The 26,231-nt window shown below is 37.8% G+C and overlaps 2 protein-coding genes across 2 annotated transcripts; both read right to left on the bottom strand.

Moving 5' to 3' along the window:
- Window positions 1-10,720: 10,720 nt before the first annotated feature.
- dhx58 (DEXH (Asp-Glu-X-His) box polypeptide 58) lies at window positions 10,721-16,072 on the bottom strand. Its single transcript, XM_014993338.2, has 13 exons — window positions 15,987-16,072; window positions 14,737-14,838; window positions 14,445-14,646; window positions 14,132-14,336; window positions 13,850-14,040; window positions 13,643-13,756; window positions 13,067-13,199; window positions 12,760-12,945; window positions 12,407-12,657; window positions 11,998-12,309; window positions 11,716-11,906; window positions 11,524-11,623; window positions 10,721-11,429 (listed from the first exon to the last, which is right to left on the bottom strand). The coding sequence occupies exons 3-13, from the start codon at window positions 14,619-14,621 to the stop codon at window positions 11,244-11,246; spliced, it is 2,046 nt and encodes a 681-aa protein (XP_014848824.2). The 5' UTR covers window positions 14,622-14,646; window positions 14,737-14,838; window positions 15,987-16,072; the 3' UTR covers window positions 10,721-11,243.
- A 57-nt stretch (window positions 16,073-16,129) lies between these two features.
- On the bottom strand, window positions 16,130-26,226 carry kat2a (K(lysine) acetyltransferase 2A). Its single transcript, XM_014993337.2, has 18 exons — window positions 25,035-26,226; window positions 24,623-24,746; window positions 23,749-23,894; window positions 23,571-23,660; window positions 23,307-23,488; window positions 23,017-23,208; window positions 22,702-22,808; window positions 22,188-22,292; window positions 21,664-21,800; window positions 21,303-21,511; window positions 21,090-21,216; window positions 20,476-20,586; window positions 20,244-20,387; window positions 20,027-20,141; window positions 19,913-19,949; window positions 19,756-19,819; window positions 18,273-18,357; window positions 16,130-17,929 (listed from the first exon to the last, which is right to left on the bottom strand). The coding sequence occupies exons 1-18, from the start codon at window positions 25,257-25,259 to the stop codon at window positions 17,736-17,738; spliced, it is 2,394 nt and encodes a 797-aa protein (XP_014848823.2). The 5' UTR covers window positions 25,260-26,226; the 3' UTR covers window positions 16,130-17,735.
- Between the last annotated feature and the right edge of the window lie 5 nt (window positions 26,227-26,231).

Genomic DNA, 26,231 nt, shown 5'->3' with positions numbered 1-26,231 from the left:
TTTCAGAGGTATTCATATGTGAAAAAGGATTTTCTGCAGTATTTGAAAGTACAAACACAACAGGGGTTTTGAAATGACAACAGCATCTTTTGTGTTTTACTCTTTTCTTTCTTCTAGCTGTTACCAGGGCACAGCATAAAACATTTTACCGCTCTTCTTCATGGGGTGTGAGGCTTTCAGGAGTAATTTTTACACTTGCAGTACTTTCTAAATGTAGAGCACACTTTTAAAAAAATATTTAATGCATTTATGGAAAAGAAAGCATGAAGGTGTAAAGTGTGGGTTTCTATATCCTGCTGTTTCATTGAGGTTGTTAGGCTATAGTTAATAATTCTCTTAGGTGCAATATAGCAGCAAAATGTGCTGAACTTAAGGAGCATTAAGAGACATAACGGTGACCCACAACAGTATGCATTTTCATGGCCTGTCTGCTTTTCTAGTCCCCCCCAAAAATCTGTCTTAATAAATAGCTTTGATGTACAGGTGTTGTATATTCATAATAAACAATGTATGGCTTGTGTGGCAATTTTGCATTCTAACTTTTACCCTGGAGAAAACTTGCAATTTATAAAAAAAATGAATAAATAAATAAATCTTAGATTTAAAAGGACAACAGTGGAACAATTAAAACAGCTTTTTCTATGATAAAGTCATGTCTTATTCTTTTCAATTAATATAATTGTGATTTTCAATTTCTAAAGTACATTTAATACAGCTTGATTTGAAAACAGGTGGAGATCAAAGGTAGAAATGGAGAGGCAGAGCTATCCAAATTCAAATATGATATCACAATTATCTGAAAATCTGAATCACTCCCTGGAGGAGCTACTTTAAAACCAAGGACAGAACAAGTAAAAATCTCTCGTAGATTTTCTTCTTAAAAGAAGCACTTTAGGAAGTCTTGAAGTAGTGTTGGAATATTCAAATATATTCACAAAGTATGCAACAGCATGCCTGAAAAATGCTACTTTTGTTTTCCAGGTCTAACAAAAGTGCAGAAATTGACTCGTTAACCTTGCCTAAAACTACTTTGTAGTTCCCAGCCTACAACAGGATGTTCATGCTGTCATCATAATTCATCAGCACAGGGAAGAATAATATGGGAAAGTGCAGCCTTTGATAAATATGAAACAGCACATTCACTGATAAAAAAAATAAGTAAAAAGATTTATGCTCCTCAAGACACAAAGAAAAAGCAAATCCAATTAAGTTTCCATTAAAATTTTAGTCTTAACTATAAGGTAACAAATGGTCTTTTAGTGCCGAGCGAGAGAGAGCTCTGTGCAATTCATGTTTTTCTCTGAACTAGAACAGAACCTTGGACGCAAGTGCGATAGGATGCGTCAGCTTGAAAGCATGCTGCAGAAATTTTTAAACTGAATTTTAGCAAAGACATAACAAATTTGGTCACCTTTTTTTTTTTTTGATTGATTTTTGTTTTTAACTCCTCTTGTTCCTGTGTTCTCAACATCCACACTCTGAGAATGAGTCCCCCGCCCTCGGGTGAAGCAAGGCTCGTTCATTTCCGTGCTCAATGTCCCAGCAAGCCCTGATGGGGTTCCACGTCGCCCCTGTCCTCCACCTCCGCTCCTCCCTTCACTAACAATCTCAAGATCTCCGCTTTTCAATTTCCTGCAGCTCTGCAAGACAATGGAGTGCTGCATCAAAGACCTGCATCAGCCATCTGATAGCTCACTTCAGCAAAAAAAAAAAAAAAACGGAAGAAAAATCATTTTAACGGACTCTCATCCTGTTTTATTTAGATTGTACATTATTATCTTGGAGTTTTCATTTTCTGCAAGTTCTCTAATGTGGGCTTCAAAATTCAGAAAGTATGCTAAGGACCTCAAACTGAACCGTGGAAAGACACCAAATGACCTACATATACTTTTTTTTTTTTTTTTTTAACAGAAACATCTGGGCAGAGTACAAACCTGGAAGGCAGAGGAGACCTCTGAGTCAAACAATGGGTTGTGCTAAGATCCTGTAGGACTTCCAGATACAAACCATCAAAACAGCAACAGAAAACCTACTGGACAAGAAATCCTAAGGTCCCGTGTGTGTGTGTGTGTGTGTGTGTGTCCTGGTTAGGTGGATCAGTGAGTTAATTTCTGACAACTTGATGGAAACCAATGGAGAAAAGGTGGCTGATCCATTTCTAACACTGTCTCCAGAGCTACTCTTTGTGAAGATCTAGCTGAGAGAGTTCAGACCTGGAGTCGAAACTGAACATATATGTGTTTGCATGTATTTTATATTTATTCTCTGGATTTACACTGTTTTCATAACACTGTTTACAGTCTGTACTGTATATGACCAAGAAAGCAACCCCACGTTTACTTGTTTTCTTTTTGTACAGTCAAAATAACAGGGAAATTATGCTCAGAACAAGATAATAGAATAATCCAGAAGGTAGAAAATTACAACTGGATCCGTTTAGACTCATTTCTTTTTGGTTTTCTCAGTGTTGCTGTTCCTTTAACAATAGATACATACTGTCAGCACTGTCTGTCTAACATTGTGCTCCTGCTGCGCCTGAAAATGACTTTCAAATAGCTTGATCAAATTAATTGGCTTTACTGTTGGACAGATGAGGATAGATACACCATTAGCTATTCAAAGAAAAGATTGACAAGAGTTTTTTTTTGTTTTTTTTCTTGTTGTTTTATAATTACAAGGGCTGAAAGGAGAGTGAGGGGTAGACAAAGAAAGCTGGCCAGGGAAGAGGAAGAGAGAGGACACACTCTGCAGAAATGAGCCTGCTTTGTTTCCTCTCCCTGGCACGAGTCAGATGTTCTGCCATTCTCCATCTGGTGAAGCAAGGCTCCCTTTTCTCATTCAACACAAAACCTATCATTTGTACATTTGTGGATAGATGGGAGACCAAAGACAGGAATAGAAATTCTGAGGGACTCTGAAAAAGAAGGGGGTGTGGCGGCAGAATGAAATGTATTCAGCATGAAAGCATGGCTCCTCTGCTAATAAAATGTTTACGAATAGTGTACGGTTACTTTTCGTGACAACAGTCACAAAAAGTAACCCTAACCCTTTGCCGCAAGATGTTGCCGCCACTCGCAGGATACTGTTATAAGCAACTGAATACAGTGGAGATTAAAGAGGCTGAGGTTGAGGTGAAGCACTGTTGTTGCGAATTTGCTTACAGAGCAGCTGGTTGCATGAAATTGAGAGGTGTGGCAGCGACATGGACCTCATCTTAATTGGATCTGTCTGAATTCACCAGCAGTTAATTTACTGCCTCCATTAGGAAAAGCTTCAGCTTTGTGATAAATGGCCCAATCCAACAGTGAGGTGTTCTCACTGGGGTTGTTTTGGTCATTGGTGATAATCTCTGTGATAAGGATGTTAATTTATTGCCAGTATTACACAAGATACAGAAAGGATTTATTCTTCTTACCTAGATATTTTAATGTTTTTTTTTAAGTTCCCTGTGTTTTTTATTATTATTATTATTATTATTATTATTATTATTATTATTATTATTATTATTATTATTATTATTATTATTATTATTATTATTATTATTATTATTATTATTATTATTATTGTTGTTGTTGTTGTTGTTATTATTATTATTATTATTATTTCTAAGATACAGGATTCAACTAAAAAAGAATCCACACTAACGGTCTTTATTTCCCAATGGAAAGATTTATTTTTGCAAAAAAAAAAAAAAAACTTTAAAGAAGTTACATTGATGCAATTCAAACTTCACACGCGCCATTAAAAACAATTTTTTAAAAATCTGATGCAAAGGCCATGTCCAGTATAATAAATAGAAGGATGATTTTAAAAAAGAACAATTACAGAAATCTTGCATCAGCAAATACACCAATAAGCTGAGTGGTCAGCTGCATATATTCTACAGAATATCATTTTAACACTACATTTTATTATATCCTTTTTACACTCAATTATCTTTTGCTTCTCTATTTAACAATTACTGGAGTGAAACTTTGAATCGTACAGATTCACTAAAATACAGTATATTTCAACTTTTGCCATCATTCTCTCTCCTGGAAATGACACAGAAAAGAAAATCAAAGGTATGTAGACCATTCTCCTGTAGTATCTTCTACCACTTATCTGTCTCGAATGAGAGAGTTAGATCAATACTTTACTCTGTTATGCCAGCATAAATCTTTTTATGCTACATGGCTACACTGGTACTCAGAAAAAAAGGCCTTTACCAGGCTGTGTTATCAGAACAGTGTTGGTTTTGTTTCTTTGTGGTTTTTAAGGCTCTGTTCTGAGTTTTGACACCTGCGTGATAGATTGCAATTCCCCACCCAATGATACGGCCTCATTTACTTTCATTCTTCTCTGTCTTAGCTTTCACGTTTTTATTTCACAATTCTCATTGTATTGTGTGTGTGTGTGTGTGTGTGTGTGCGTGTGTTTGTGTGTGTACTTGTTTAATGATCCTGTTCAGAACCATTTTCATTTACTAGTCTTCTGGAGACTAATAGGCCTTATTGGTACCAAAACACAGTCCTAATATGGTGAACCCCTTTGTTTTAGGGTCAGGTTAAGAGGTAAGGTGGGGATTAGATTCTGGTTAAGGTTATCATTAGAAAAAGTAGAAATACGGTTATCAAAATGAATGGAAGTCAATATGGGTAGAAATAAAACTGTGTGTTGGTATAAGTATGTATTATTTACTTATTCTTTTTTTTTAAACTCAGAGCGACTAGTTTTTTACTTCTATCAAAGTTTTTAAGTTTTTTTTTTCTAAAAAAAACAGTTTGTTTCATAAAAGAGGTATTATTTTCATTGTAAAACTAAATGACCCTCACTGACTACTACAGCATTCTCAGTACAGCCTAAGCCACTGCACTGGTGCTCAGTTTTGGTTTTTAATCCACCAAGAAAAGTCAACAGGAGATAAAAAATAAAAAATAAATAATAATAATAATAATAATAAGGCCTGCTTTTACTAAACAAAAATCTTGAATTCTATGAATACATTTTTTATGTGATCCATTTTCATTCAATGTTTTAACTAAATATTTACACTTTGATGCAAGGATCAACTAAAGTGAACTTACCGAGGTGGTTGGACTCAGAGATGAGGGCAGAAGGTCCATCACCTTGATGCCTCTTTGGACATTTTCTATGAACGTTGGGAGACTGACAGCTCACTGGACGGATTATACCCCCTCTCACCAGGAATGAGTTGGGTGAGCTGTTGATTTCACCCCTCAACCATTTCTTTCTTTTGGAGTTTCAACGTTTTCACCGTTTAGTACAAAAACAAACTGCCTGCCTGGGGCAATTATTCACATAACACACCAAAGTTCAAAACCACCCAGAAGATGTTTTATTCACTTTGACAAGCTGTGGCTTAAAATAACTTCCTATAATCAATTTATGCTTTACTGTAAAGCAGTGGTTCTCAAAAATGTGACCCTTTTTATTGTTTCCCCACACATTTTAAATATGCCTCACTGGGATCAAATACTGATGGTTGGGGGGCAAATTTACCACAAAACATTTTTGATTATCTATTTTTTTCTTTTTAAATAACATAAGTATTCAGTCAGTCATCGTTACCAACATAGTGAATAAGAACTGTTTGGCTGATTTCTGAGCTTACAATAATCCTCAGCAGGCTGACTGAGTTAATTACTCAATGTGGATTAATAATTGGCAAGGGAAAGAGGACAGAGCAGTAGTTGTGCTTTGATCTAAATGTACCAACCCAAAGTAAACTGACTGGAAAAACACTTGGAAATCAAACCATTTTACAATGGATTTAAATAGCTGCTTGGCAGTTAGCGCTACTAAAAAGCTACAGCAAATTCCTTCTGAAGTAAAGAATAATTAGGAAGGCAGGTCTGCCTCATATAAACCAGAGGAAGCACAAAGTGTGAGTTTACCTTCTCTATAATGAAGCATGAAATGCACTCTAAAAAGGAATTAGTTGAACCAACTTAATTGAATTGCTTCAACTGGTAACAAGCATTTCAATTAAGTTTATCCAACTTAATTTATTAAGTTTAGCCAATTCAATATATTATAATCATCCAACTCAATTTGTTAAGTTTTTAAACAAATTTATTAAGTATGTTTAAGATGACAGATTTAAGTCAGTCTTACTCAAATCATTTAAGTTTCTTCAAATAAAAAAGTAAATTAATAAAGGATATCTTTTTTAGCTGAGGCAGCCTTTATTTTATTTATTTATCTCTAGTGGCCTTTATTTGATAGTTAATTGACAGGAAAGTGGAAAGACATGCAGCAAAGGTCGCCAAGGATGAGAATCAAACCTGCGACAGCCATGTCGAGGACTAAGGCCTCCATATGTGGCTTGTGCTTTACCCCTGCACAACCACAGCACATCCAAGGCAGCCTTTATTTGAGCATAGTTATTCAGGAAAGGGGTTACTGACAGAAAGGAAGACCTGCAGCTAAGGTCATCAGGTTGGGCATCAAACCAGCGAAGGCTGCGTCAAGGACTAAGTCCTCCTTATGTGGATTGTGCTCTACTCCTGCACCACCGCAGCACCCGGGTTGGTACAGAATCTGTCCCTGGTAAGCTTGAGTCATGGTGTCAGACATATTGAACTTAATTCTTTCAAGTAAAGTCAAAGTAAAAAGGTCCTTTAAGGAAAAGATTTGTAACTTTTTCGGGGCTGCAAACTTCTTAGTTTAGTTCCAAATTAAAATATTTAGTTGGGAACTACTTAAAAGTTTGAGTTGACTTTCTGTAGAATTAAGTCAAAGAGATTTTAAATGTTTATTAGAACAAATTAAATTATTTGAGTAAGAGTGACTTAAATTTGTCATGTTAAACCCCTTTATGAATTAAGTTATAAAAACTTAGCAAATTGAGATGGAAGGACTTGGTGAATTGAGTTGGATGATCATAATAAATTGAGTTGGTCAGACGTAGGATACGAAACTGGCATTGAACTCAATTGTTTTAATTAAAGTCAAAGTGAAAAGTTCCTTTAGGTTACAGATTTGTAAGTTTTGAGTTAAATGAACACAAGTTGTCATAGCAAAAGCAAAAGAATTAAGTGAAATTAATGTAAACTAGTCCATAAGAATGAACTGCAGCCCAAATATACTTTTTAGAGTGTGGGTTGGTTCTCTCTTGACTCACACCAGACTTACAGGCCACTTCAGAGAGCTAGACCCTCATTTATTTTACTACAAAAACTTCAGACATGTTTTAAGATGTGGGATTTGAATTATCTGGATGCAAATGAAAGCATTAATTTAATTACTACTTAATAGTGTTGTGTAAAGTTTGAAAGAAAAAAGAAATGGTGGTTTTCTAAGTGCATTACCAACTGTCTCCCAAAAGATTTTGAAGATGGCAGTAAAATTCTCTCCAACTCAAAGATTCCAGACAAAGCTGATCTGCAGATGGAGTTCTCAGAGTGACCAGGTACTTCACTAGTCTTTAAAATTAAAAATTAAAAAAACACATAGCTGGAACAACAAACAGAAGGACAATTCAGGTGTCCCAGAGAACTGCATCTCTGAAGGTAACCTCATCCTTCTCTGCTGTCATGAGAAAACCAACGGGTGAAGTCGTTTTGCCTCTACAAGAAGGTCGACAACCTCACAGAGGGCAACTGGGCAGAGTGCAGCTGTCCATGTCCTGGACCATGGAGTGTGTGACAAAACTGAAAACAAAAAAATACAAAGATGTGCTCTAAACAGCAGACAGCAGGAGTGTTTCTTTTGTGAGACCAATTTGACAGATGACCCAGCAGGTGTGACTTCTGTCTGCAACCACAAAACAGAACAAGTGATGTGTTTTACAGCCTTTATTGTTGTAGCCAACAACAACAACAACAACAACAACAACAACAACAACAAAAAAAAACATATCTATTGTGTAGGGCTCCAGTGAAACCATACATTTGGGGTTTTAATTTTATTTTATTGTTGTTACCATTTGAAATAAACTATTTTAATGGCTTTCAAAAACAAAAATTGGGCTCAGACATTGGGATTTCTTAAACTAATTCAAGGGTAGATTATATTGAAATCAAGAAGAAAACTTAGATGTCGCTTAGTAAACTACGTCTCTGCCACATGCTGTTTGTAACCACAGTCAAGGTTAATCCTTCCAGGTTATTGAATTTTGCTTCTTGGAGCAGAAGGGAATTTGGTAACACTTTATTTGAAGGGGTGTGCATATGACTGACATGACACTGTCATAAACAGGACACAACACCCGTCATAAACATAAAGAAGTCTTTATGAATGTTTATGACAGTTGTCATGAAGTGTCATTTGGTAAATAATGACACTTTTAATGCAAAGTTGCTCTAAAAGTTTCATTAAAATGCCAATCTTGCATGATTTTGTATATAATGACAATTTAATGCAAAGTTGGCATTTTTAATAGACTTTCAATGCAACTTCTAGAGCAACTTTGCATTAAAAGTGTCATTATTTACCGAATGACACTTCATGATAACTGTCATAAACATTCATAAAGACTTCGTTTTGTTCATGACAGGTGTTATCTCATGTTTATGACAGTGTCATGTCAGTCTTATGCACAGAAGTATGTGCAGAATAATTATTCAATTTAATGCACTAAAGTCACAAATTGTACATTAAAAATTGCCATCACTTCTTACCAATACACACTCCCAACTTGGTTGTTGTCTTGTCGGCCATGACAGTCTTGAAATCTGATGTTTCCACTCAGTTCTGGACATCTAGGTTTCTTCTTCCATTTCCACTAATAAACAACCAGACAGCAGTGTTGTTTTAGTGGTCGACTGAGGCACAGCATGGAATAGCAAACTGCATGTCATGAACCAAAGACGACAGAGGACGGTTACTCTGGCCAACCCCAATACCACCTCATGTGGGATTGACAAAAATGCTGAAAACAAAGAATAACAATATTAGAGATGTCGTTTCAGTTCTCCTTTAAGCCTGATCTTAGGTACAATGGGTGTCTGCCGGCCTTTCATGAACTGGGAATTGTTTCTTCATGAAGCAGCTTTGTAACTGAAAGATCCGCTTCCTGTTCAACTCTAGAACCATTTAGAAATCACCTATAAACCAGCAAACTGAGAGCTATGTGTTCTGATGAAAACATAAGCTACAGTCAGAGCTGTAATATATACTGCTCAAAAAAATAAAGGGAACATTTCACTTTAATTTTGTGTGTGGCTCCAAATCCAGGCCTCCATTGGTTAATAAATTTGATTTCCATTGATGATTTTTGTGTGATTTTGTTGTCAGCACATTCAACTTTGTACAGAACAAAGTATTCAATGAGAATATTTCATTCATTCAGATCTAGGATGTGTTATTTGAGTGTTCCCTTTATTTTTTTGAGCAGTGTATAAGATGATGCTTGATTATTTTGGGTAAACATGGAGCACATGAGAGAAGTTGAAATTAGAGAAACATAATCATTTCCAAACACATACTATTTGTAATTTATAATCTGAAATCCCTGTTTGAAATATTTTTTTGCAATTTCTGAGATTCAAAACTGACTGGCCGTGGCCCTGTTCAGAGAACAAGGCAACAGGCTCCACATTGTTCAGTCCAAAACTCTAATCACCAATTATCCAATTAAATTTTCTCCAGCAAGAACATCCAATTACACAACACATAATCATAACACAACGATAGCTAATATGCTATTTTCTAGCCTCTGCCATCAGCTGGATGAAACTGCATATTTTTTTTTATTCATAGGCATTCTGTGATGACAGAAAAAAATATTCTGGCCTGCTTTTGCACATACAGGTGTGTCTACATGTGTGCATCCTGGTCTCCAGACAGTAGACTCTATTGTGTTTGTAGCACAAACACACTCAACCAGTCTCACGTATCTACAGAGAGAGACTGTCATCTGTTTCTCATGTACTCCAAGCTGCTTTAATTTCACAAGACAGCTAATTGCAATTAGGATGCATAGGGCGTTGAGTTGGGGAAAAAATAAATAAAAAAAAGGAAGCAATCAGCGCTGATTGTAAAAGCTTGAGTTTGATCAGAGAAAATCATCCTGCATGGCTTCCCTCTGCTCACCAACATTTGAGTCAGGAGTGACAGTGGAACAGTCTGTTTTTATTGTGATTACGTCCGTGAAAGCGGCTCTGATTTCAGCTCTCGGACAGATTCGAAAGGATTAGGGCAGATTTGATACCGCAGGGCCGACCCATTTATGTCCCTGCCCGGAGAAACGCTCAAAGACATTTCATAGGTCAACGATGAATCTGTTCAGCGTGCCTTCTGGACTGAAGTTTGATAGTTGAATCTTTGCTGCTTTTTAATGAAAGCCAATTCATGTGCAAAGAGAAGCTATTTCAAGCTATTAATATTAACCACAACTTCCCATTTTGAATCAAAGAATGAGTATTTAAAAAAGGGCAACTATGGTTTTATTTCAATCTTGTGTGATAAATATTAAAAAAACAAAAAAAGAACAAGTTAATTTTCTTCAAACTGAACTGACTACTTTTTGTGTATTGTGTCTTAGGAGGTCCTTCACTAAAGGGAGAAGTTCAGGGTCTCTCTTCAGAAAATACTAGTAAGATTGTGATCATTCCTCATTTTTTGTTGTTTGTTGTAGCACATCTTTGGATTAAGAATAATTTCTGCTGCTGAAGGCTCTCTGAATCTCAGTGATCCACCACTCATAGCTTGGAAACAACTTGGATTAATCGACACTGCCACCTAGTGGAAAATCAAAGAACAGCTTCAAAAGAAATTTATTAAAACATTTTTATTTCAGCTTTGAATTTAGTTTAAAATGTATACATGAGCGAAGAAAAATAAAGCATTCAAAATGTATTCTTTAGTGATTCTAAATGTTTATTCCCACTCAAGTGTCTGAAAGAGAGTTCATGTAGAGTCCCGTGTGAATATAAAATGTTCAGCGAAGCTTATGCAACACCAAAGCTAAGTTTTCTGCTTTGACTTTCAATGAAGCTGAGGAAAAGCGTATCATACGTGCAGCGCAGGGAAGACCTTGGGCATAAACAAAGCCGTCTCGCTAATTTCAAGCATGATCGATGAGCAATGGGTTTTTAAGCTTCTATCTCACTGGCCCGCCAGCACTAATATGACTTAACATGCGTGGAGTGAATTTTTAAAATTTTTTTTTTAAAAAGGATGTGCTTATTTTCAAGTAGCTCCGACAGTACGACAAATGTTTACCATATCCCTCTAAAAATATAGAGGAAACAACAAGGAAAACGGAGTAAGAAAAACACACTGAGCTTATCTATGTCTTAATCAAACAAGTCTGGGAAGAAGTCACTGCAGTACTGTTCAAATGTGAACTCCTCGACCATAAAAGGAACATCCTTCCACTTTTTAACTGTGATCCTTCCGTCGGGTGTCTCCAAGGCAAAGTTCTTGATGGCGAGATTTGGAAGTATGGCTACCTTCCTGTATTTCATTTCAAATCCCCAATCCTGTAGATGAAAACAGAAGTAAGCCTCAGAATCCAAAATAACCACCATGAACTCTAATGATGATTTGTATTATTCAGCAGAGTGCCATCTGTACTTTGTTGCAGTTGCCATTATTACAGCTGACTGTGCATCCAGGCTCCCAGTCTTCAAAACGTCTCTCCAGCACCACCTTTCCACCCAGTTTGTAGCGATTCCTAAGAAAACATAGACACAACATTAAGGACATGAAGGATGTTTCAGTAGGGTTTACTTTGGACAATGTGTCTTTGGGAAGAGGTGAACTCACTTAAAGTCAGGATTTACGTTGACATAGTGCGCATTTTCAAGGAGTTTAAAGTCACTCCCAGATGCCACTTGTGCAAAACAGTTTCTGCACAAGATCCTGATGCTAGAAGCAGCATGTCGGTTCTTCTTTTCCGTTTTACGATCCTGTAAAACTTTATTCATAATAATGGCCTGTGTTTGGATTTCATTGATCTAGAAATGCAGAAGAAGAAAAAAATATACATAAATTGTAAGCAGCAAAGAAAAATGTAGCAAAAACAAGGAACTTTTGTTGCATCCTCACCTTTCTGCGGAACTCATGCTCACTCATGCTCTGGACCCTAGCAATGGCTTTTCCAGTCAGCTCTTCCAGGTATTCGTTGATGTGCTCTCGGCGGATCTCCCGTCCGCCTTCTTGGGCGACCACTGAATACTGGCTGTCCCGCGCTCGGGCACGTCCACTGGCCTGCTGCTGTGCGATCTCATTCGTAAGGAGTCCATATCGTACCACTAGGTTGCATTCAGGGATGTCGAGGCCTTCCTCAGCCACACTGGTGGAGATCAGGAGGTTCAGTGTACCATTCCGGAAGTTGCGGATTGTGTCCGCCTGCTCATTCTATAAAAAAATCATAAAATAAATAAAATTCCATCTTTGAAAAGTTGCTAAAGAGAGAGAAAAACTTTTTGTTTGATTGAATCTGTCATAGACACACCTGTGTCATATAAGTGATGCCATTACCAGCCCCTGTAAGGATGGCAGCCTTTATCCCCGCTTTCTGCAATGTCCTATTCTTCTGGACCCAGTCGAGGAGGCAGCGGGTGCTCCTGCGAGTTCTGGAAAAGAGAATGCCCCGAGACTGGACATCTGGACCGAACTGGCCAAGCAGCGTGCTCTCAAGTTTTGCCATTTTTGGGTTCTCGTAGCGGGGATCTGCAGCAAAATTCTTCAGCTCCACCTGATTCTCTGTAGCAAAACCAAAAGCATAACACAGATACATATGTTTGTATAACGAACATAGAACTTCAATGGAGGCAGAAAAAAACTAAACAAGCTCAGAATTCCCACCTTGAAAAAGTCCCACCAGGAAGTAATCTGTTCCATCAATGGCCGTAATGGCTTTTGTGTCGTAGAATTCCTCCAAAGAGCGATATGCATCCATCATGCGCAGCGTGTCATTGATGAGCAGAGCGTCATTATACTGTCTAAGATGGAGTGCACATTGTGCCAAGAGTCTGTTGTCCTGGTTAACTCCTGATCCAAAAAGATACATTAGTATAGTCAATGAAATGGGATGCCTTCTTCTAGGATCAAATTGCTTTTTTCCAGTCTAAAAAAACAAATGAAACAATTAAACTGAACTCAAAAGTCTTACCTCGTTGCTCCAGAATCACAACATCTGCCTCATATTCTTGCGTGCCACATTCTCTGAGCCTCACGTCAGGAGGAAGGTTCATGAATCCGTGGATCTGCTGCATCATCCACTTGATATGGTCTCCAAATGGGTCCTTTAAGAAAACAGGTGCATCTTAGGTCAACACAACCTGCTTTTGTGTGTGTGGCGTTGTATCTTGTACCCTTCTCAAACAAAAGGGTGGGCATGGAGTGTGCCTTACGGGGCCCAAAGCCCAGTCCACATGAGAAGAAGTGCTGATTTCAGTTTAGGACCAAGGTGTCCTAAATCTAACCTTTAGTTTAGAGCCAGGGTTAGAATAGAAATTAATTACAAATGAATGGGAGTCAATGTAGAGTCTTTGTGAAGATAGAAAAACATACTGCCTTGTTCATGTGCGTGCGTGTGTGACATGCCACCCTGGGTGGTGTGGAACATCATCCGTTAAAAGGGCTTTGTGTAGCAGATATTTCACCTCTTTGTGACCTAACTTCCTAAATTAGCCAAATACTGAACACGGTTTGTCTGCTACGTTGCAGATCACAAAAATGTGCTTACTGATGTTCTCTTCTCCACAATGTCAAAGGTCTTTTGGGGCCGGGGCACCTTCTCCTCCAGCTCAGGAATGTAGTTTTTAGTTGAGACAATAACTGAGTCTAAGTTGGCACAGATCTGAAAGATGGAGAGGGAGAAAAAAAAGAGTGTGTTTCAGTAGGAGTTACTGATGGTAAAAGAGGCAAAATCCTGAATTTTAGTTCATCTGACCTCCAGCACATGATTCACAGCCTCTTCCAGGACCTTTGCACCTCCTGTCCCAGGTGATGCAGTGAGACCCAGGATCTGTGGTATCCGTCGTTGTCCTTTCAGCTTTTTCTCCACGTAGCATCTCATTATTTTGTTGTAGACCGACTCCTTGTGGGTGTGATGGCACTCGTCGATTATCAGAAGAGTGATATCTGAGTGCAAACATAAATGGAGGATGCGGTTAGGTTTCCTCAGCACCATACGCACCATGAAGTTGGAAGTTTCCTGTTCAGCTTCACAGACCTGAGAGCTCAACGTGTTTTGCCTCCTCCTTGTTGAGCAAAGCATTATACAGGATCTGAGCTGTGCAGATGATCACGTCATTGTCCTGCACCACTATCCCAAAGAAATCCTTCTCCTGGCTGTCACCGCTGACTTTCATGAGTTTATAACCACTACCCAGGTGAGGCTCAAACTCTTTGGTGTAATGTTGATCCACAAGATGAACCTGTGATTATGAGTGGATTAGAGTAGTAAGTAACCCCAAAAGAAATGTGTTTAAATACATACATGCAAAACTTGTGTTTCTCTTTCTCTCTTTTCATTGCTTGGGTACCTTGTTGACCAGCACCATCACTTTAGCATTTGCCGTGGTCTCCAAATGCCTTCTGGCTACATAGACAGCAGCTCGGGTCTTTCCGCCTCCAGTTGGAAGCCAAATGATAACATTTTCTCCCTTCAGTGCCCTTTCAATCACTTCCTTCTGGTAGGAACGTAGTTCAAACTCTCCCATCCTGTGCTTAAGTCTTAGGAAGCCTCTAAAATACAAGCATTCCACGAGGGGAGCATAAAGGATTTAATTATTCTCATTAATCTGTTAGAAAAGTAAGAGAGGCTTTTAAACTTACCAATTAGATGTAAGAAAGGTAGGTTCTGTGCTTTCAGCTTCGTCTTCTCTACTGTCATTTCTCAAGGCAGGTTTTAAATAGCTTCGAGTCGTGACGTTTAAACTGGAAAACGAAAGTAAAAAACATCTGATCCAGTAAGCTTGGCCCTACTGAGGGAGTTTCTGGAAGAGCAACACTTTACAGTCATTATGCAATGACACAAGAAACCTGATCCTAACTCAGAGAGGATGTTTTTTTACAACCTCCATTTGAAATGAAATATTTTCCTCATATGCACCTATGGATTCAATCTACATTTATTTATGTAATATGTTTGTCGGCAGAAGTTCAAATCTATTAAACGTTCTGCTTCCTGGTCAGTTCGATGTACCCTAACCGGGCCCCTCTCTTGTTCTTACACCAGGAAAACAAAACCTACAGCAAGTTTCTGCTTATTCATAAAACATCCAAGTCTCTGCTTGTTCCTGCAAATTGTTTTTATTTGCTTTAGTTACTTTCTGATTTAAAAAAAATGCTTCAGTGGCATCAAGTTCAAAGAATAGTCAAAGTATAAACAGCGATAACAAAATAGGAATATTTGGGTACATTTATAAACAAACTGCACTGAGCAAACTGATTTGACTAATTTCACACACAAATCTGGAACTAGGATAAAGAAAAATATGCTGTATTTACTTAGCACCTACTGCTACTTAGACCATGAGGTTCAAAAATAAATATCGTCCTGAATGCACTACTACATGTTTAGAACAGATGTTTGATAGAGTAATTACAATAAAAGCTGTACGGAGAGCCAAATGAGGAAAAAAAGTAAAAACAAAAACAAAATGTGGAGTAATTCTCGCACAAACTTGATTTAATCCAACCTGGGGTGCTTCAAATGTTTAAAACTGCTAACATAGCTGGATGGCCACAACAAACAGTAAGACTTTGCATGCAGACCCTTAACAGTGGTGCGTGTTTGTTTTTCTTTTTGCTGTTGGGAAAGTGAAACTTGTAGCCTTGCAGCAGAGAAGACACACCTATTTAGTTAGCTGTTGCAGTTTCTGATGTATAAAGGCTGAAACATTTGTTTTAACGCAAATGACACTGGATCATTTTGTAGTTTCTTTCAAAGTATCCATTGGCACTAGGGCTGGGCGATATGAGGAAAATCTCTCCCACTTGAGGCACGGACTACAGCTTAAAATTAATAATAAATGCCTTACAGATTCAATAATTGTCACACTCTACAAGAAAGAAAAAATTACCTTCTGTACTTTTTAGAACCAGAATTTCCGTAGATGATTAACCTCTTGGAAGACCTCCAAGTTAAATCACACAAGTTGAGGCTTTTCTTCAGGGTTAATTACCGAGTGAGTCAGAGATGGAAATCACCTGAAAACATCAAATATTTACATAAAAACATATTTATTGTCGTGAACAGTTTTACAGTAAATGGCATTCAACTCCAACCGAAGCCTTTTTTTTGTTTAAGAGACTGAAATGCAGCATAGGTGGATTTAAGGTGAAATTGCGTTATTGAAAACCCTGAATAATGCAGCACTGACATCACTTCAACAAAGCTCTTAAGTCATTCAAGTACAAAATAAAAGATTATCACACACATACAGTGTCAATGAAACATTCAATACGCTGAATCAGTCAGCATTTGACATTTACTTCCCTGAAAAACTAGATGCAGCTCAGGAAGCACTTTGACACTGACCAATAAAAATAATAATAAAAAAAATGTTTTATAGGTAAATAGCAAATGCATAAACAGCAAAAACAAGTGGTTTTTGCTGTTACGAAAAATGTAAACTGTTACGCATTAACACCTACTTCGGGTTGTGTGGAGTCAATATGATGTGAGAATTAAACCAAAGTCAAGTCTTCCTGCATCTCTTCTCCCCACTTTGTTTGCATCTTCATCTCAATAATTCAACAAAAAAAAACAACATTGCGTGTTATGTTAAACACATTTCTATTTATAACATGTTTGAGAAAACTGACTACAAAAAAAAAAAAAACTAGTCGGTGCCATCACCTACTATTCACCAATACAGGGATTTTTAAAGCTAATAATGAGAACTTGTAGTGAAGTATCTGGTACAAAACCTTGTTAATGATGGAATGATGCTTGGAGAGGTTCTTTTAATATCATGAAGGTGCGTGATGTTCTGATCACAAAAGCGTTTGTTTTTGTGATCAGAAAACACAAAAACAGTTTGGCACAGGAAATATTTGAAACCAATTCCATGCCTGGAAGTGAGGCCAAACATGTCCTTTAACTTCAGAAGAAGATTCATTTGTCTGGAGTAAACAATGCCTTAAAAAGCTGTTTCCCTAAATGATGATAAAACTTATTTCTCTATAATCAAAAAAAAAAAAAAAAAAAGGACCACAAGTACTTGAGGAAAACAAAACAAACAAACGAAAAAAAAAACACTTTTTTTCCCATGTTATAACAAACAAAAATCTATTTACATTTTTTTATTAATGACTGATTCAAGTGGACTCAGTATTTTGAGCGAACTTTCACTCTCTCCAAACAAACCCTCTGAGAAGGGCAACCTTCATACCTGTGAACTGGCTGGGATGTTCAAGTGTCTTTCAGTAACAGAAGGCAACATGGCTTTAGGTCCCAAAGTCCAGTTTTCTGACATACACTGGCTCCTGTGACTTGTTTTATGCAACCAAACCATCATTCAATGACAATAAATATGAATCAGTAAATAACACAACAGAAGCAGTTTTAAATCTTGGACCTGTAAAACTTTGGTACACTCAATGAGGCATGAATAATTCACATTATTCTCCCACTGAGCTCTGGGAAATGCCACAAGATGACTTGAAGAAGATGTCAGTTTGACACTGTTGATGCTCAGCCGACTCTGATGCCTTTCTTTTCTCAAGTCCCACAAATCCTTTCCAAAATGTATTGTTTTCATACGTTTTTTTCTTACCCCAGATATGACGAAAGCTGGCAATATTTTTTTTTTCACATAAGCTATAGTTCATTTCTCTATCAGGCCTCCGTCTTTTAATTTGAAGTAGAAGAACTTCTCCAACGTGTTGGCACTCTTGCAGTACTCGCTGTCTGGGGGGTTGTACTCGCGACAATTGCTGATGATTCGCTGAAGATCCGCAATAAAGAGCTTCTTGGTTACATAGTATCTGTTCTTGAGTTTCTCTGTCATGGTCTTCAGGTCTCAATGTAAAAGTAAAGAAAAACACTTAATAGTGCTTAGGAAATACAGGAATTCCATAATAAGACACAACATTTATACATTTGCTAATTCTAAGCCAGTCCAGGAAAGAAGTGGATTAAAATATTCTTGGAAAAAAAAGAAAAACTTCAAGATCTATTTATTACATAAAAATAGAATCAAAGGAAATAGTGAGGGATTTATTAAATAAACCAATAGGACATGCTGTTTTAAATTTGTTCGATATAGTTTATATTTCATGAAATACCAGGCTTTGGACATTTAAAATAAGAACAAACATATAGATGATATTAATCTATTAAAAAGAGGTAGATGCTCTCTTACCAATAGGAAAGCGGATGACTTCATAGTAATCAGGAGCTTCAGATTTCTTCACTGGTTCCATGAAAGGCCAAGCATCAGGATGAGTCTGACAAGAAAATAGAATAAAATCGAATTGCCACAGAGCTTCAAAAAATGTTTAGCTTCATAACTACACACTTTTCTAGATCCCAAATTCCAGATTTTCTCGATGGCTTTAAGAACATATTAGACCAGTGAATATAAAACCCTGAAAATGCTTGTGCTGTAGTCAAAAAATTAATTGCAAAAAATGAATTATTCAAAACACAATGATTTTCACTTTATGAGAATTACATAATGTGTAAAAGATTTAATGAAACAACGTGACAAATCTGACAAAGTCAAATTAAATTATATTGAAACTTTATTGTGGCAATCACAAAGCTCCATATGTATGTCAGGCATATTTGTAAAGGGCTGGTTCAGCAACCTTTGACCTTTCTGTCAATTTTCCAACTTTAAACTCAGAAAATTCTGTATCTAAGGAAAAATGTAACACTTCCTCTACAATTTTAAATCAGTCATGAAGTGTAATTGCATAAGAAAGGTTCTTTATTTTCCTTTCCTTGTGCTTCATCACAGGACACAACAAACTGAAAAAGTTAAGGCACTGCATGTCTGAGTGGCACACCTTTGGTTACTGTAATGCATTACTGATAACGTACTAATGCTACCACAAAGGAGCTTTTATGCACCAGCTGTCCTCATTGATTATTCATTGGTTAGATGATAAATTGTGTGCTTTCTTTAAGAAACAAAAACTTTGCAACTTCTTAACTGTTTCTGAAACTGTTGAAAGGTTTCAACGTTCAGGCTGCTGCAAAATACTAAAATTGGCCAACAATGGATTTGACAAAACCAACAGTGGAAATGTTCAATGTGTTGTCATGGTATAAAACTCTGAGGTCTTCTATTTTACAACCCAGAAAACAAAATACTGATGGTAAACTTTAAATGGAAGCGGTGATATGAGCATAAAGTGGTTTTCCAGTTTGGTGTGAGCAAAGGAGAAAAATTATGCAGCAAGTACTTTGTATTTTTAAAAACATAATATCAAGGATTTACAAGTTTATTCCAATTTATCCATCAAATTAGGTGTCTGCAGGGTTTACCCGATTTTTGTAAAAGATGTTTTTAAAGTGCACACTGGTGGTTGATGATTTTCTTCACCGAATTCCATCAGTCGTTCTTAGTCTTAATGCATTTATTGAATAGAAAAGAAAATTTAAGATATTTTTAATTCCTGAAAACTGACCAATAATAGTGTACGGATTGGTGAACATGTGGTTTAAGGAATATGCTCAGAAAAAGCAAACCTTTGGTATTCTATATTTTCTTCTTTCCAACAATGAACCAGTTACAGAAAACAATTCATACAAATTTTATAGTTTTCAAGACAGCGTAGAACCATTTTTATTGGTCCCAGTTTGGTCATTTTTGTTTTCTGTTGGCAGGTGATTCTAACCTTTATTTGTGCCAGAAGGTTCTTCAGCATGTTGTAAAGCACATCAGGGTCCTTCACCTCTTTCCTGCAGAAGATCAATGTTTAAACTATAAATGATGCAGAAGACTATCTACATGCAAATAAAAGATACAAAAATTGAGTAAAATAAGGTGTTTACCCTTTGTCCTTGCTACTGGGTTTCCAGCCTGTCTCTCCTGAAACGAACAGAGATCTTAGTCATATGATGAATAATTGAATTGTACATGTCAGCTTACACCTTGTACACACTCACTTATTCCAGGGATGCTTTCCACTGGGATCTGTCGCACGCCCTCTTTGAAGCAGGTCAGACCTGGATAAACCTTTCTGATCTGACTCTGTTTTCTCTCAATCAGCTTCTTTATAATCTAGAATGATCACACCAAAATTGGATATAATAAACATATTACAAACACAGATACACTCAAAACTGGTCTTTTTTGGCAGTAAAGATTCTTATCCTTACACACCTCCTTCTGTCTTTTAATAATGTGAGAAAGCTCTGTGTAGGGGATCCTTGGGTTTAGCTCACACTCCATCAAGGTTGCTCCCTCATAGTCTTTGATATAGCCCAGGTATCGACCCTTGGGGACTTTGATATCTTTGGAGAAACCCTATATGGAAAAAAATAATAATATTAAGGATAAAAGGAGACATGAATCAACAGAGGCACTGATAATGGAGTTGCTGTTCCTCCAGTACCTGCTTTTTGAAGTAGCCAATGGCATACTCATCAGCATAAGTGAGGAAATAAAGGATGTTGTGTTTAATGTGATATTCCTTCAGGTGGTTCATCAGGTGGGTGCCATAGCCCTTTAAAAAAAAGTAAACACAGATACGTTGTTATTATTTACTGAGATGTATGACAAACAGATGCCAAACAAAATATATTGCGGATCTTCCCACACTGTATTCATGTAGCGCTTTTACAAACTAAACTTGCCAATTCCTTTGAATCTTGAAAATGTTTTAATTTATCTAAGCTGATGTAATCAGTGTCCTCATTTTCAATAAGCTGTCTATCAACTGGGCCATATGGAGCAACCTAGTTTGCTTATGACTTGGGCCAACTCTGTCCAAACACAAACACCAACAATTCCAACTTTGAATAGACCAAAATGTTTTCTCTTTTTCCTAAAATCAATATTTTTTACTGGTCTTGTTAAAGTCTGGATTTAAATCTGATTGAGATGTTACAACGTGATTGTTACTACTTGAAAAGTCTCCAATGAGGCTGGAAAAAAAAAAAAAATACTGAAACTTTAGAGTGTCAGAAAAACAAAAGCAGCGTGGAAGTTAGTCCAGGTCATAGTTACCTTGACTTGTTCATTGGACGTGACGGCACAGAATACTATCTCTGTGAAGCCCTGAGTGGGGAACATCCTAAAACAGATGCCTCCAATGACGCGGCCATCTTTAATGAGGGCCAAGGTTTTGTGCTTCCTGTGAAAACAGGGATTGTTAGGGAAGGTTTGCTAAGAAAAAAAAAAAAAGATGACAAAAAATAAAGTAGGAGAACATTTACTTACGGGTCAAACACGAGTCGTGTGATGTACTCTTTGGGCATGCGAGGTAACTGATGGGAAAATACGTTCTGAAGGCCAACAAGCCACATCAGGATCTTCTTGTTGGACTTTTGGGAAAGGGAGTTTCCGATAACGTGGAACTCAATGATGCCCCGTCTCTCTTCTAGTCTGGCCGTCTCGTCACGAGCAGCGTTAGGTGTCAGCAGATTAGTCTAGAACCATTAACTATGTGTTAACATTTCCAGTTTTTCATAGACATACAAACTACGCTGGATTGCAGTCATTTAACACAAAGGGAGAAATATTTAGTAGATTGCTGTAAATCAAACGATACTAATTGCTGAGCAGGTTTATGGGGACAGACCTCCGGTCCGAGCATAGCAGCAGGATCAGTGATCGTCATCATGACTTCATTCACCAACTCCATAGGAATGTCCCCCATCACACGGATCCTCTTAGCGTCTTCCAGCGTCAACGCCTCTGGAAGTTTGCGTTTGTCCCCTGAAGAGGAAGCAACATTTTTCAGGTTAAAACAACGATTAGGCTGTTTTATATTGTTCATTTTTGTGAGAATATTTTCATATTTTAGGCCAGACTGCTATATTTTATGAAATCAAATACATTTGTGTGCCGCACTGCCTTTCCAAATAATGTTGCTACCTGGATTTAACTAACCAAATAACTACAAGGCTAACTGTTTCTAATTTCTTAAACAATCATCTCTAAAGACAAATCATGTTGTCTTGGAAAAGGTGTTAGACTGTTTAAGACGGGTCAAATCATCGGCGTCAAGCAGCGTAAACATCTACCTGCAGTTCTTTTCTGTTTAGCCAGGCAGAGTGGAGCTTTGAGCTCCAAGAGTAAACCAAAGGAGAGTCCGTCACTGACCTGTGATGGGCTCTACGCCTCCCGTATCCGTGCTGCCCAGAGAACAGGAGCTGTTCAGACATTTGGACAAAGCAGGAGACCCGGACGCTGAAGTAGGACTGATCACTGCAAACACAAAACCACACAGTTACAAATCCACACAACTTTGAGAGCAGCATAACTCTGCACTTTGTGTCTGTTAGACCAAATATATTAAACCTTATATCATTTCCACATAGCTTCTGTTTTTCTCATGTATTCGAACCAATGAATACTCAAATTCTAATTTAACGGTACTGAGAAATGAGGTGAGGAATTTAAAGAGGTCTCAAGAGAATTTGAAATAAGCAATTCTGCTAGGTGAAAAAAATAATGTACAATTGGAGGCAACTTTTAGGATGCACAGGTATGGCCATCGAAGCAGAATGCAGAAAACCTTGACATGTCATCACAGGACCATTAGTGGGTTCTTAAAATGTGCTTTATTCTTATAATGTCCATTTTAATAAAATAAGTGACTCCAGCACCACCTCACCTGTCTGATGTCCAATCTGTGTGCTTTCTGAAGCAGGCATGGTGAAGTCAGCCTCCCATATCGGTGAATTTTCCCCGTAGATTTCCTCTTCCAGCATCGACAAGAACCTGGAAACAAACATAAATGAGTAACTTATCTATAAAGGATGATATAGACTGCAACGTAAATATTCAAGATTAAATTCATTTGTAAACGCAGTGATTTTTGAAAAATTAGAAATGTAAAATTATACCGAAACTCATCAAAAACCCTGTTGCATCTACAGTCACAGCCATAGCAGAAGCCACATGGCGGCATCGGAGAAGCTGCTCTTACTTGGGAAAGTGCGTAAGGATAAGTGTGCGTTTTTCTGGCAGCAGTTTGTCCTTCTCCACTCTAAACTTCTCCAGGAGCTGGCGGCGAGTAACGGTGAAGATGGACTTGAGTAAGTTCCGGCCAAACACCTGCGTGGTCTCGTAGCGAGGCAGGCTGTCGTTACTTTGCGGGACGTGGCAGTAGCACAACCACCTGGCAGCAATGGAGATCAAAACGTCTGTTAAGCACAGAACCTAGCATAGATCAGGAAAATACACACATGCTTTCTCGTTGTAAACTCCTGCACACACCTGGTGTAGTCCAACTTGTATGCTGTTGCATCGTCTTTCTGCGTGCGCTGACGATACTGCGTCGGTGTCTCAAGCTTCCAGTAATTCAGACATATGAGAAACATCTTTGAGAGTTCAAACATGGTCTGTCTCTCCTTTGGCGCAAGGTGGCTGAACTTGTACTGTACAAAATTCAAAACACCCTGCACAACGAAAAGGAGGACAAAATTAGCAAAACAAAAACTGTTCTTGAGACTTTGTTTGTTATAATAAGCTTTGTATTACCTGCTCGATGTTGGGCTTTTCAAACGGTGGACTTCCCAGGGATCCCTCCACAACTGGCTGACTCATCTGCAGGATGCATTTCCTCAGTAGCTTAAGGGACACAAGGGGATACATTGATCACAAAGCTGTCTACTGTGGCAATTAAAATCATTGCAGCTGAACTGAAGCACTGGCTTACCTTGAAAAGGTAGAAGTATACTTGTTTGGTATCAGTGTCCTCCTCTTTGTGTACAGACATGAAAAGGTTCTCGACGTCAACCACCATCCCCAACAGCCTGTTAATCTCATCCTCAGACACGTTCTCCAGATGGGACACGTGATCAGCTGTGGGACAAAACATCAGTATCAGTATTCGGTCTCCTTACCGGTGGATGAAAAAAAAATCAATGAAAGGGTTTTGTAAATAGATATTCTTTTTTTATCTTAAATATAAAATCCATCTCCGCTTGTCCATCTGACACTAGTTTTTAATATGGCTTAAATAATAAATCACCATCTGAGAACAATCCTGGAAGATGACATAATGAAGCAAATGAAATGTACGTAAAATAGTACCATGAACAGAACCATGTGGAACCCCATCCTTAAGATTTATCAAAGACTATTTATATTTAAATAATGTATTTATATATACCCTAAACTTGTGCATCAGACTCGCATAAAAGATGTGTATCCATATGAGACATTTCTGGTTGTAAAAGGCAAAATAAAATAAAAAAATACAATCATCCAAAAACACCGTCACTGTCTATATGTACACTGTAAGAATATGTTTTTTTGTTTGTTCTGTCCCCCCCCCCCAAGTCCATGAAACTGCAGCAGTAATTTGGGTTAATCTATGAAATACATTGGGATGATTTAACTGGAACCCACTTAAACAGATAATCTCTGCAAAAATAGAAATATAATTTCTTGTGTATGGCTTGGTAGGGGGAAAAAAATAACCAAATCCACATTGCAGGTTGACCAATTCTAATTTCGGAAATGTAACTGGTGTTTAAATGCACAGCGCTCTGCATGTTATTCGGAGAAGGGGTCTGGTTAGTTTGTACCCAGTGCATGTCCACAGCTGCGGCAGGGCTCGCTCAGGCTGGCTGCTTGCTGCTGCAGATCAATCCGTGTAGCTGAAGGGGGGTTCGGGTTTTTCCATCCATTGCACTTGCATGTGTCACTGGCCTGAGAATAAAAACAAAACAAACCACATGGGCGACTTAAATTGCACACCAATTCACGTTTCTGCAAGCCAATAACTGATATCAATTAAGCTAGCCGAGGAGAAATATCCTTCCACAGGTTTGCGTTTATTTTAAATGCCCATTTCTCTGCCAGAGTAGCTAGCTACAACGCTGTACGGCTACGCCGATAAACTGTGTTAATAGTTCGTTGTTATATAGGGTATATTACATATGATACAATCACACCATTGCTTTGTTGTTGTAAACTTTGGCTAGCCATGTTAGCTACCTTGCACGCGGAGAATACGCCAAGTTTTTCAAGCTTTTTCGCCCGTGGAAAAGCTCGGACTTGGGCTTTCTTCTGGCTCGCACGCTGTTGCTGGCTAAGTCCTGGTCTAACCGGGTCGCTGTTCCCTGTACCGGAGCCTGCTGCTGCAGCACCGGACCCCGCTGAGCCACTCGACTGGGCTTGGAGAAGCCGGGGCTGTAAGGCCTGTGTAGCCGGGTCCGACATATCCACGCTGCGGATACAGACTCCCTCCGCTACCGATTAGCTCATACGCTGCCTTTAGGTGCAGTCAGAAAAATGAGTTTTCCATAAACACACCTAAAAGTAACTTTTACCTGGAGATTGTGTTATATTCAGATAACGGAATCTCACGCTTAATTAAAAAAAAAAAGTCAAATTTTATTTGTAAAAAATATATTTATCCGCTAAACTGAGATTTGCAGCAACCTGCAGGTTTTCAAATCCTTACCGGCCCCTAGTGGGAAAAGAGGGAAACTGCAACACAATTACTGTTTTGAATGTGGACATGGACAGGCGATGAGTAAAAAAATAAAAAATAAAAATACTTAAACTTACAAAAATAACATGATCGGATGGCTTTTATTTAAAACAGGAAAGCAAAAATTTTCAAACTACTGCAAAAATAAGTCAAACCTGTTTCTTTTAACTCTCTGGAGTCACGGGACTCGGATAAAGAGAGTCACTAAACTATCTTTAGTTTGATATTTTAATATGCAAAAACAGAGCATACTCTGAAAAATGTAGCATTTTTCGAAGTATCTAATGCGAAAACTAGCCGACGTTTCAACTGTTCTGCATTTCACCACACAACGCTGGGAGTTTTAGGGCAATATTAGCTGCTTAATTACCCTGACCTTTTTCCTGAAGCAATCTTTGCTAGGGAAGTTGGTGGCCATTTTTTTGACTTTTTGCAACATATATGTTGCAAAAAGTGTGGGCGGGGCATCGTGGTATTTCACCAAAACAACCAGTGCCAACTCTGGTTATTCCAACATCTTTACACCTATACAAATCGTATATCTATAAAAGGTGAGGCTTTAATGTCATGTATATTTTTAATGCTAAAATTAGAGCATTTACTCCATAGCTTAAATAAATCTACCATCAAAAGTGGATTTAGTCTTCGAAAAACAAGTTAACAGTTAATATGAAAAAAAAAAAAAAAAAATCACTCAA

Source organism: Poecilia mexicana, unplaced genomic scaffold, assembly GCF_051168715.1.
Source record: "Poecilia mexicana isolate PSO_F unplaced genomic scaffold, ASM5116871v1 scaffold_8, whole genome shotgun sequence".
Lineage (NCBI taxonomy): Eukaryota > Metazoa > Chordata > Actinopteri > Cyprinodontiformes > Poeciliidae > Poecilia > Poecilia mexicana.
Note: the sequence above shows the minus strand (reverse complement) of the source record. Positions and strands in the feature narration are given on the sequence as shown.